This window comes from Struthio camelus, chromosome 11 (assembly GCF_040807025.1).
Source record: "Struthio camelus isolate bStrCam1 chromosome 11, bStrCam1.hap1, whole genome shotgun sequence".
NCBI classification, from domain to species: Eukaryota; Metazoa; Chordata; class Aves; order Struthioniformes; family Struthionidae; genus Struthio; species Struthio camelus.
This window is the reverse complement of record NC_090952.1, coordinates 22,133,584-22,146,433: the sequence shown is the minus strand read 5'-3', so window position 1 is coordinate 22,146,433 and position 12,850 is coordinate 22,133,584. Positions and strand designations below refer to the sequence as shown.

The following is a 12,850-nucleotide window of genomic DNA, read 5'->3' as shown; positions in this document are numbered from 1 at the left end:
TAAGGGTGTGCAGCCATGTAACCACAGCAATGTCACTACAACTCTGCACCTTCCTGAACGCAGCCTGGGAGTAAGTGACACTGAAAGACCAAGGAAAACGGGAGAGAAGAAGGGCAGCCTGACGGACATATACACGCACTCTGCATCCACCTACTGCTTTGCTACTTTAGAAACTAGGAAAGGGCAGATTATAATCATCAGGCTGAGAAGCAACTTTACAGGGAGGACTTGTTTTGGCCATAGAAAACCTGAGAAGAGGCAAAGACCACTAGCAAAGAATTAACCTTCTGCTGATTGAAAACAATTTTCTTTCTTCAGATTCATTTTGAGCAAGGAATTCCAATAACAAAACGGCATGTCGGCAGCGCGATGTGAAACAGCCTCTCCTTAAGTAATGAGGCCATTCTACATGGATAATGTAAACCATCAAAATAAATAATACGCATAGTCTTAAAACATACCACCATGAAACAAACCCTACCAGAGGCTTCCTAGAAAGACAAACTTTAATACTAACAGCTATTTATCTGCACTGTCTTTGCATCCCAGTTCGGTGGCCTGTGACTCAAATCTCCGTTTCTGCACGGGAGAAGTTGGCACCCGCAGGTTTACTGTTCACTCCTGGCATTTGACTGCAAAAAACCCAAGCTGGGTTTAACTTGTCTAGATTAAGGATTGCTAGTCCCGATCCGCAAATAGATCCAGGCGCCTTACGCAGAGAAGCAAGCGACAGGTAAGCCCCCAAATCCCAGGGAAAGCCCTTCAGCGTGGCCACGGGAGCCGCCCGCGCCCGGCACGGAGCGCGGAGCCGAAGTTTGCGCGGGGCCCCCCCTCCCCAGGCGCTCGGAGCGGCGGCGGCAGAGGCAGCCCGGCGGCTGGGCGCCGCGCACCGCAGCCCGCGGAAGGGGCCGCCTGCGGCCGCAGACCACCCGGCGGGCCGCGGCGCCGCTGCCCCCGCTCCCCCCACACCTGTGCGCGGCCCCGGGACCCCCAGCTTCCCGGCAGCGACAGCCCCGACGGCGGCCCCGGGACGCGGCCGCCTCCCGGGCCCCGGCGCGCTGCCGGCGGCTCCTCCGCACCGGGCGGGCGGCTCGGGGGCCGCTTCCCCGGCCGCCCCCCGCGGCGCTCCGCAGCCCCCCCACCCCCCCCCCCGCGGGGCACTCACCGGCGGCCGCGGCCTCCAGCAGCGCGGCGGCCCGCAGCAGGCAGTAGTAGCCCTCCATCTCCCCCGCCGAGGTGCCCCCCGGCGGGGCGCGGGCCGGGGCCGGGGCCGGGGCCAGGGCCATGCCCCGCCGCAGCGCTCCGCCGCCGGCCGCGCCGCCCGCCCAGGCCGGGGGTGGGGGGGGGGACGGGCGGGCGCCGCCGCCTCCCGCCCCGCCCCGCCGCGCTCCTGCCTCCCTCCGCCGCCGCGGGCAGCGCCGCTGCCGCCCGGCCCGTCGCCCTTACGGTTTTTATTATTATTATTATTATTATTACTATTGTTTTCCCCTTTTATTCTTTTTTTCCTTGTTTTTTTTTTTGGGGGGGGGGGGAGAACGAGCTGTCGCCTGCGGGGAGGGCCTGCCCCCGGCAGCAGCGACCCGCAGCGAGCGCCTGCTGTTTAAGGTGTCTTGCTGCGCGGTACCGCTCTGCCCCTGAGCCTGCTGCCACGCTTCTCCCCCTGCTGCTCAGTGCAAGCCCGTGGCAAAGCACCGAGGCTCCACACGCCTCCATACCGAGGCATATGCCTGTCCTCCCCCCACCCCCCCCAACCCTTTCACATCACTGCCCGGCCATCAGCTTAGAGAAGTTTGAAACATCAGGACCTGCAGGCCTTAAACCATCCCTGGAAGCCCAAGTAGCACTAAAATGCTGCACAGGGGCTTATTCGGGTCAGAAGTACATTGGCCCAGAGTTTGCCCTGTGATGCACGCAGGCAGAGAGCGATCCATGTGTTCATGGAGACACAAGCACTTTCATACCTTTTAAATTTCCTACTGACATTTGCAAAACTGCTAGATTTTCACTTGAGCCTATATCACTTTCTCTAAGAAAAAAAATGTATTTTTGTCTTTTGCAAGCAGCAATCTAGCAGATTCCTTGCACAACGTATGAGAACTGTGTTAAATCGTGCTAGAGCCACAGCTGGGCCAGTCTCCTGAGCACACAGCCAGCCTGACCCACCAGCCTCAGTGCTCCAATGTCGAGGTTCAGATCATGCCAGCTCACTCTCAACAGGAGCCTGAGCTGGCCAGGAAGCCAGCACAGAGAAGTGGATGTTCCTGTTTTTCCAAAACAACCTTTTAATTATACTGCTGTACTGTAATAGCAGCCTTTTTTCCCAGCACTGCAGCATTCAGGGCTATTAATTTAGGACCCAAGGTCTAATAATGGTAACATGAAAAACACACTGCTTTTTGGTTGTGTTCCTCCTTACGCGTATATAGAATTTTTCAAGGAAAAACTACCTGTTGAGTCAGTGCTCTTTGTTTCTAACACAGCTGATTCTCAGCAACTTAGTGATTTCAACAGACAATCTTCTGTCTGGTCATAATGCATGTCTTGTGGGAGGGGGAAGAGTTTATGTGCATTTATTTACCCATCACAAAATCTAGCTCAGGTGCCTAGCAGTTTTATAACCTAGTGGTTATAAAACAGCCATGTGCAAGGCTACAGGCATGAAAAGACAGAAACACTGCATTCCTATTGCAGGAAAGCTATTTTCCCTAAACTGCAACAGTTTATGCAGTAGTGAGGCCCATCCAAGTGCTACTGCAAGTCTCCTTTTTGTTCTACCTCTGCAGAGGATGGTTTGCTGTAAAAAGGACTCACTATTGCTAAGTGATAAATACCCACTTGCAACACTAATTTCAAGAAAAATAAAACTAGACAATAGAAGATATAGCTACATTATCTCTAAAGTTTATCAATCACTTCATTTCTTGCTCTCTCAATGGAAAAGAAATGGCTAAAAGTGAACCGAGATCAGATCTTTACAGCCAACCAGCCAAGCTGCATGGCTGCAACAGCAGATGTTAGGAGATCAGACGTGGAAACATAGAAGATTTAAGGTCCAGGTCTGGCTTATATTAAGTCCCAAATGGACTGTAAGAAGCAGGCTGCTATGGGAGTGCTGTTCGCTCATCCAGAACACCTAAGCTGAGCTCAACGGAAATAGCTACTAATTCAAGCGCCCGAGTCACTGACCATCTCCCCACACCACCATATCTATCAATACTTTAGAGCGCTAGACAGGAGAAAGTCCTGAAGTGGTCCACGTTATCCCTGGTGTGCCAAGGCACTCTGGAGGCAGACTCCAAGCACACTGCGAGAGGTTTCTTGCAGGGCTTTGTGCCTACGGGAGCAAAGGGGTGTGCAATACTGCTTGTGCTCAAGTTTGGGTCTTCCTGTGTTCCACATGAACGTTACATACCTGGGCTGCTGGTGGGCTAGGCCGGATCAAAGCAAGTGATGCAGCTTGCTAGTCCCGAGGTTATGCCTCCTCCAGCCATTTCAGCTGGCACAGGAAACATCATCCAGCTTTCACCACAGAGAAGCTGTCTTCTGCTCAGATCGAAGTATACCCAGGCACGGCTTTTCCTCACCATCATTCCCTTAAAACCCTGTATTGCCACAAAGACTCTTGCTTTGAAAGGCTGGCTGCTTACAGTTCTTTCTTTTGGGCATTTCACAGTGCATGTCCAGCTATTCCAGTGATGTATTCAGTAGAGGTGCCATCCAGCTGCTCGTATTTTATACTGGCAGAAGCTACCAGTCATATTTGTCTCCCTCCACAGATGAGCATTACTCTCTGCCTGTTCGAATAAAGATAAGTTGAGATAGAGGGAACAAGGAGGCAGGAAAAAAAAGGAAACAATGACATGCTGATATTTCTTTTTCAAGGATTTTGCTCCTCAGACCCCATAACATGCTGAACAACGTCCAGAACTCTTTATGAGTGATATTTATTCATCTGTATGTGAGGGGAAAGAGTCCCTACAGAGACCTAGGGCTCTTATCAACTGGAAAAATAATGCTAGCTTCTGCAGTACCTCTGGAAACAGAGTTTTTTTCCATTTGGGTGCAATTCCTTATCCTCAGATCTTTGGGAGAAGGCGTGGGGGAGAAATCCCACTAACTTCAACAAATTCACATCATATTTTTATGATGGGGAAGGAAAAAAACCACACTCCATCATTTCATGTAAAGCTTAGAAGCCTTTGTTGGGACTGGTGCCAGTGTTTGGTTTTTAGAAATCGCCCTTCAAAAATACCCGTACAGTCAACCAAGCCATTGTTTGTATATTCTATTTGAAGGAACCTCAGACATTCAAGTCCTCAAGGTGTTATGATCTCCTTTTGAGACTGATCTGAATGATTACATCAGGTATTTTTCCCCAGTATATATTTTTATTAGAATTTGGAGAAAACATAGCACTTTCATACTGTGCTTTGTGACTTTACTGAAAGGAAGGAATGAGGCAGAGTCGCACTACGGCCTCCAGCCCCGCTGCTCCACTTGGAGATACTGTTTGATTAGAGGCTTCCTGACATGTCTTATAAACATGCATCTATTGTCTCCAGTTCTAGATGGCCAATGGTCCATCTAGTCCCCAAGTCTTTCCTCCAAATATACCCTGCCTCTTACAGCTGCTGGAGCAAATAGTTTCTGGCTAAATGGAGTAACTGAACCTGTCGCCTTCCCTATAGCCCTCTCAGTTCTCACATGCAGTCCTGCAGATTTCCATGCTGCGCCTGTCCTGTTCTCATCATTTTGTATCTATCTATCCCAGCTGTTGGAACCTCCTTTTCCCTGGCTTGGACAAACCCCGATTTGTCCTGCTGTCCTGTTTAGAAGGCTGCTGCAAACACCTCTGCCACGCTCCATAGTAGTGGCCTCGTCATCTTTTTATGGGCAATTTCTCCACTGATTCTCTCTTCACCGGTGCCTCAGGTCTAAGCTACCTGCCTTCATGGCGAAGCCTGGCAGGGCCCTCGCAGAGCCTGCGAGGGGCTCCATGAGACCTGCCTGCTGTGGTGAGCAGCTGCTTGGTCTCTCCTACCTGAACTCCAATGGCTGAAACAGGCTAGAACAGGCTTAATGTTTTTAGAGTGGTGCTGGAAACTGGAAAAACAGATCTAGCTAAATGTAGTTTGGAGTCAAACTGCTGTTGGGGGAATACGTTCACCTCTAGAATAAGTCCAGTAACATTAGAGTACTTGTGCAGAAGAGTAATTAAGCTCTGGCTGGTTTTCATAAGCAGGGATTTTATGAAAGAATTTCATATGCATGAGAGCTAGACTCTCTAACCCACACCCTCAAAAACGCTGCAATGATAAACTTGGATGGGGTAGCAGCACTACCTCTCCTCAGAGGTGCAAGTTGGGCACATTTCAGCTCAACTTCTTTCAGAGCCAGGAGGAGCAGAGCTACGACGGCCGAGAAGAAATCCTGGCCCTGCAGGAATCAACTGAAGTTTACCATGGATTTCATCAGGACCAAGATTTTATTCCAGCTACTATGTCAATGTGAAAAAGAAGAAGGACTCCATTACGCTCTTCCACTCTCACTTACTCTTTGCTTAAGTTCAATTTACCTAGTTTATTCTTGTAATCACTGGTTTTGCAGGGAACACGCGTGCAGGTGCACACATGCCCCTTCTGCAGGCCACAGCATGTCTTCTAGCATAGCAGGTTACCCATCAGGCATTTGAAGATATTGGAAGCAAACTCCATCCGAGCACAAAGGAGAGGCTCGTGCACATGCCTTCTGCAGACGCACCGTGTTTTGCAGTGACTGCAAGCAAGTGCAGGGGCATGGGCACACTTCTGCATGCCCAGCAGCCCCAGCTCCCACAGCCGCAGGGCCAGGCCGGCTCTCACATTTTGGAAATTTGACACACAAGCAATCCCCCCCACCAAAAAAAACCCCTCACCTTCCTGCTATTCATCTTAAAAATCACAACATTACAGAATGCTTCTCCTTTCTAATATGAAGCATTACACAGATATTTTAAATGTTATTTGGTGCTTTCTGAAGCCTCTGGTGATCCATGAAGTCCTGCATCACTTACATTTGCTACTTTTGTGCTGTCAGCCTGGAGAGACAGTTCAGAATAAAAGCCTTTGCAGTTCTTCAGATAATTTTCACTATCACTCAACACAGACTATTAAGATTCTCAATGTGTGTATCTAGTTTCCAATAGTACAAGCTTCTTCTTAAAGGTTATAGTTTGTTTTAAATAGCACAGCCATCTGTCCTACAGTGGCTCATGGGAGCTGAATAAATTGAAGGAGCCAAAACAGAATTTTTCAAACTGACTGTCGGTTTTTCGTTACAAACATTTCAGTTTGAATCAGACCCATGTCCTTAAAAAATAAATAAATCTATGTATTTTTCTCATATATTATACAAACAGCATGAGAACTGCTCTAACAGTTTCATTACGTCATTGGAATTTTATCAATGCAAATACCTAGCCGGTACTGCACCGGCTCTAAGCATCCTCCAAACTACAGAATAATCCTCATCTGTGTGTTTCTAGTCTTTGAACTAAAAAATAGTTACTTATTACAGTTAGCCATGATGTACAGAACCAACATACAGCGTTAGGAAAAACAGTCTTCTTGCACATATGGAAGTTGGGCAGGTAGACTTGCTTTTTTTTTTTTTAAATCTAGTTGCTAAATGTCCTCATCAACTAAAGTCCAGAATTCAGCGCTTCTGAAAAGTTAAATTACCTAATTCATACAATTTACTTTCTTGTTTTGGTAGATCATTTTTCAAGGAAATGGGTTCAGAACATATAAGGCAGATAGGTGCAGCAGCTATTACCAGCAAAATTGCTAACACCTTGCTAAAAAACAACAGTAACACCACCAACCAACCCTGAGAAGCTACCCCAGTGTTCCCTTCTGGGAAAGGATGCTCAGTATCAATGGGAGGTACTGCAGAGAAATGAGTAGATGAGGGGAGAGCAGTGGATGTTGTCTTCCTGGACTTGAGCAAGGCTTTTGACACTGTCTCCCATCACATCCTTGTAGGTAAGCTCAAGAAGTGTGGGCTAGATGAGTGGACGGTGAGGTGGATTGAGAACTGGCTGGATGGCCGAGCTCAGAGGGTTGTGGTCAGTGGTGCAGAGTCAAGATGGAGGCCTGTGGCTAGTGGTGTCCCCCAGGGGTCAATGCTGGGTCCAGTCTTGTTCAATATATTCATCAATGACCTGGAGGAAGGGACAGAGGGCACCCTCAGCAAGTTTGCTGATGATACTAAACTGGGGGGAGAGGCTGAAACACCAGAAGACTGTGCTGCCATTCAGAGGGACCTGGACAGGCTGGAGAGCTGGGCGGAGAGGAACCTCCTGAAGTTCAACAAAGGCAAGTGCAAGGTCCTGCACCTGAGGAGGAATAATCCCATGCACCAGTACAGGCTGGGGGTTGACCTGCTGGAAAGTAGCTCTGCAGAGAAGGACCTGGGAGTGCTGGTGGACAACAAGTTAAACATGAGCCAGCAGTGTGCCCTTGTGGCCAAGAAGGCCAGTGGTCTCCTGGGGTGCATTAGGCAGAGTGTTGCCAGCAGGTGGAGGGAGGTGATCCTGCCCCTCTCCTCAGCCCTGGGGAGGCCTCACCTGCAGTACTGTGTCCAGTTCTGGGCTCCCCAGTCCAAGAGAGACGTGGCACTACTGGAGAGAGTCCAGCGGAGGGCTACCAAGATGATTAGAGGGCTGGAGCATCTCTCCTATGAAGAAAGACTGCAAGAGCTGGGCCTGTTCAGCCTGGAGAAGAGAAGATTGAGAGGGGATCTCATCAACGTGTACAAGTATCTGAAGGGGGAGTGTCAAGAGGATGAGGCCAGCCTCTTCTCCGTGGTGCCCAGCGACAGGACAAGAGGCAACGGGCAGAAACTGAACCACAGGCAGTTCCACCTAAACCTGAGAAAAAACTTCTTCACTGTGAGGGTGACAGAGCATTGGAGCAGGTTGCCCAGAGAGGTAGTGGAGTCTCCTTCCCTGGAGATATTCAAAACCCGTCTGGATGTGATCCTGGGCAATGTGCTCTAGAGGACCCTGCTGGAGCAGGGAGGTTGGACTAGATGATCTCCAGAGGTCCCTTCCAACCTAAACCATTCTGTGATTCTGTGATTCTGAGTACAGTCTTGTTGATTTAATCCAGCGCACAGGGAAAATGCTGACAGTCCTCCAAGTACTGCCACATAAAAACCTAAGTTATAAACCGTTGCCAGAGTAGCATCCAAGGAAACAAGACAGACAAAGGTATGCATATATTAATCAGAACAACATACCAAAGTTTATTGATTACTTCAAACAAAAGTTTCTGTAATGAAAAAAGAGCAAGTTGCATTCATAAAAGGTAACATTCACATTCAATCTCCTTTATATAAAGCAACATAAACGTATAAAATTGCATTTAAGTGAAAAAATGTAAGGTTGCAGTCCATTTTTTTTGCAAGAAGCTGAAAATGTATCTTCTCATTGCCTGTATATAATTTACACTTTCTATATACTACATGGTGTTTAAAAAAAATTCCATGGCTAGGAAATTGGATGAATGGAACAATATTAGGTATGGTTTTCAACTGCTGTAAGTGTGTACACAAATTCAATTTTAAGCTTTTATGCAATTCCAAGTCATTTATAATATTCTCATAACAATGAAGATTAGGTTTGGGGGTTTCTTTTGAAAAGTAGCTATGACTACACCAAGTTTTTCCATTATCACATAAAACTTTTAGAGGGAGTCTTACTTACTTTTCTTATCTTTCAGAGTCACTAACCAGTGACTAAACTTCAATTAATTATTAGCAAAAACCCTAGCCTTTTTCCTTCAAGTTTTTCCACCGATAAGCCTGTACTGACCTTTTAGCTCATGAAAGAGCACAGCAATAGTGCAGCTTGTATTGTTTTATAGGAACAGCCATCACAGTATTACTGTCAAATTACTGCCACTCTCACATCCTGCTGGCTGATGCTTTATAGCTAGTATCACCACCTTTCTCTTCCTTCTCTAGCTCCAGATTGGTCTCCTGTTTCCCCTCATTTCACAATGCATCTGCAGCACCAGACATTTCCCTTCTACTGTTTCCGAGCCAGGACAACCAGCGCTCCTGCTGGTACGAGGCTGTCCCGGCACCGCTGAGCTACGCCACTGAAATAGCTGAAGATCTGAGTCCAAGAAAATGCGCATTTCCAAAAAGAGCTGGTATTCAAGACATTTCTGTTTACCCCAACCCCCGTCTCAGCAGCTTACACGTGCCTTGGGTTTAAATGTACAGCTATGGCAAATGGTTTACTCCGTACTGACACTGGATACTCGTAAAAGGGAAGATTTGGCACGCAGAAGGCTCTTGTCTTAAAACAGGCTGCAGCATTCAGCCTGTGTAAGTGGCTTTAGTAGGACAGTTCACACATAGCACAAACACTGCAAGCTTCGTCCTGTTCCCTGTAACATCAACAGCGAAACCTCCGGGCGAGTCTTCATGGGAACAGAGCGTGACCCTAGAAGTCGAATACAACACAAAAGAAACCGAGAAGCAGGCTGTCAGACTTGGGACGACTCGGGCTCGGAATGGTTTTGAATCACAGGAATTACGCGTTTCAGTGCCCGCATTTTAAAGGTTATGTAAACAGAAGACAGCAACTGTACATTTAAGGAGAAAGGTTGGATTTGGCATATAGAGCGCATCTTTCTTGTATTCATCGCATACTTGATCTGTAGGCACCGTGTTTTAGTAATGAAACAGAATTGGCCAAGGTCTGCAGGTTGAATTCTAGGTCCACGAGATGAGCTAGAAAAAGGAAAAAGCAGAAAGCTTTGCCCATGGTGGGCATGCTGCAAGTGCAGCTCCTTACTTGCATGCAGCAAGGAGTCAAGCCGTGGTTACCAACAAGGTGACAACGAGCGTGGCGTGCACCGAGGCCAGCGCAGGGCGTATGATACAGCGGTCCCGTCCGTACACCCGCGCCGAGCCATCGAGGGCAGCCGTGGCCACAGGGGCTGTGCAGCCCCTTCGCTCCTTCTGCCCTGCGACCCGTCCCGATAGAGGTAGGGGGCCACAGCTTCCCCAGCCCGTGGGTCAGGATTCGCCTGCAGCTCACGATCCCGATCCTGCTTTCGCCAGAGTCGGGGAGGGACCGAGGGGCGCGATTCTTCGGAGAGGCAACAGTCCGCTGCGTAGCAAAACTGGAGGAAGGGAACGTCCTGTCTCGTCCCAATTCATCCTCTCTTTGCGTGAAAAGGAAACGGAGCCCAAGGGAAACACAACAGGAGCCAGGCCCGACTGCAGCGTAGAGTTTACACTACTTCTGAAATCAGACGTGAATGCTTATCGCAGCGTTTCCTCTGCGCCGCCATGCAGACCTCCAGCCAGCAGCAGATTGTACCAGGCGGGGCAAAGGGAAGTCAGCACGAGGGTAAACCTTAATATCAAGTAATAGCGGCACGCAAGCTGCTCCCATGACTGCTTATTACTTAAAACAATTTAAAACCCTGCATTTTTCACAGCTGAAGTATCAGAGAGAGCTGAGATTCAGACATCCCACCTCTCTGCTATGCACATGTGATATTTACAACCTAAAAAACAAACAAAAGTTTCCCCCATCTTAGTAAAGGTGGATTTAAAAAGGACATGCCAATTTAAAAACCAAGTAAAGTATAAAATGAATGAGATCAGACTAAGCTATTCATTCTATTTTTAAATGACTTTTTTTTTTTTTCTCCTTAGTGCAAATAACTCAGGATGCAGTTTGATGCCTGCAAGTGTGGACAGGCACAATCCGTGTCCCTAGGACCATCCAAGGGCAGCACTGCCATTCAGGCCTGAAAGTGTTTAAGCAACTGCACAGCGCAGCAATGTGACCGCAGCCACAGAAGCCCGGGCAAAACTGGGCTGGATGTCTGGCACAGCACAATTTGTGAGCTTCTTTCCTAACCAAGAAAGCTTTCATAACGAACACGATGAACAGTCCTTGCCTGTTTCCAAAACATGAGGGAAAAACATTCTTTTTTCCCCTTCCTCCAGGAAAGGGCCCATCAGCACAGAGGAGCGGATGGGCAGCGCGAGAACTTCGACGTCTCATCAGCGCCGCGGCCCTCCACGTGGGCACACTGCTCCTCAAGGACCACAGGTCACCTCTAACCGCGCTGGCTGCCAGGGGAAGGACATCTGACCGGACACCTCACACCATCGGTGAAGACCTCTCCCAGGTTTTCACGCCTTCCTGCTGTGCCCATCCAGCCCCAGCGCTTCGGAGGGTCGCAGCTCACCTGCGGAGCGGGACGTGGACCCAGCCCGCAGCTGGAGGAACCCGCTGGCCCGAGCTAGGTGCCCGTCACAGCATAACCTGCCTCCCGCGCCGGACGAAGGGCCTTCCTGCCGCACCCTCGGGGAGTTGGATGGGGCTGATAGCGGGTTTGGAGTCTGCGCTGCTTCTTTGGTCAGGCAAAGCAAAAGGCTGCGACAGCAATTCGCTGCTCTCGGACAGATGTGCAGCAGTCAGCAGGGCAGCTGCCTCCAAATGGGACGCTGCTTCTCTTTTTCGCTTTTGTGAAAAGCGCCCGTGTTCATGCTGTTTTTGAAGAATTTCCAAAGATGCTTTCTCTACTTCCAAGCACACAGATTTTTGATTCAGAAGATATTCTGGGTGCGGGGGTGGCAACAAGACCAAAGACAAATGGGTACTGTGGCCAATGCCCTGGCTACTGCTTTATCAGCATGGCTGCTTACAATTCTTGGTAATTTTAACGAGAACTGTTAAGTTAAAAACATTACTTTTTTCCCCTACAGCATGACCAGATGCAGTGCTTGCATGGAGCATTTAAAGTATCCTGAGAGGATATCTTTCTGCCAAGTTAGTAACAGCATCTTCAGTCTTCACATAACCATTCTCTATACGTTTGTATGACATTAACATAGGCAGATCAAAGTGGCCAGTCTGCAAAAATCAGAAGGAAAATGTATTGCAATTGTTACATTCCCCAAGTCATAACGGTTTTTTCTTGTTATTTTTTCTTTTACAAAAACAAGAGTTAAAAATTTTGTAGAAGAAGAATGATTAGGCTATAATAAAAATGCCAAATTTCATTCACAAAGGAAGAAATAAAAGTATGGTAAATGAATTTGCATGGTTTGCAAGAATACTACATGAAGTCCAAGAGTAGCGTCGGCCTTGCTGTCCTCTCCGATTCTCTTTCTAACCCAGTCGGAGCGCGTCGGGCGTCCGCCTCCGCCAGCACGCAGCGGCGGAGAGCTCCACCTAACGTTCGCTGGGACGGACACGCGATCCTCCCTTCGCGAGGGAGCTCCGCGACTGGGGAACAGCAAGGCTCGTGCCTACAGAAACATAAATCCAGATTTATGCCAGAGGCGCTTAAAAGGTCTGGAGAACTGTTTTGCCTGTCGTCAATACGGTCAAATGATGTCTTTACCAACAGATGTGGGTATGAGGATATGAGAGGTTTGCAGAAAATTTGTAGTTTTATGTTTGCAGCTGATACCACACAGCTACGTAACATTTCACATGAAAGCTAAATTGTGAATTCAGTTAGGCACTTTTATTTATGTAGCTATTGGCTTACTATAACATTTAGAATGAGATAAACTTGTACTAGGATGCTCTCTGTGTGTATATATGCATACAGACAGAGACATGCCTGCTGTACACTATGCTGACATACATAGACAAGTACATATGTTTAGTTCAAATCTATTCAGATGAATTAAAGATTACTTATCTCTATCCGACAGATCAGCATGCACCCTGGAAAAAGGGATTGTGGTACTATTCAGATGCAATACTGGAATCATTTTAATAGTCGAGATTTGAAATACTTCATTGCAAATATATCAGTGTTAG

At 48.1% G+C, this 12,850-nt stretch overlaps 2 protein-coding genes across 14 annotated transcripts in view; both read right to left on the bottom strand.

Moving 5' to 3' along the window:
• The window catches only part of MCF2 (MCF.2 cell line derived transforming sequence), a 61,060-nt gene extending 59,760 nt beyond the window's left edge, over window positions 1-1,300 (bottom strand). The window contains exon 1 of the mRNA XM_068956853.1: window positions 1,166-1,300. Coding sequence (XP_068812954.1) covers window positions 1,166-1,286 — 121 coding nt within the window. The 5' untranslated portion in view covers window positions 1,287-1,300. The remainder of the gene's footprint in view (window positions 1-1,165) is intronic.
• A 6,952-nt stretch (window positions 1,301-8,252) lies between these two features.
• Window positions 8,253-12,850, bottom strand: part of ATP11C (ATPase phospholipid transporting 11C) — a 76,804-nt gene continuing 72,206 nt past the window's right edge. For 6 of the 13 annotated variants that reach the window (XM_068956500.1, XM_068956499.1, XM_068956498.1 and 3 more), the window contains one exon: window positions 8,253-11,929. Coding sequence is in view for 8 of the 13 variants with exons in the window: in XM_068956497.1 (XP_068812598.1) it covers window positions 11,813-11,929 (117 nt within the window). In the remaining 5 variants the exon portion in view is untranslated. The other 7 variants (XM_068956493.1, XM_068956495.1, XM_068956492.1 and 4 more) reach the window with 3 other exon arrangements.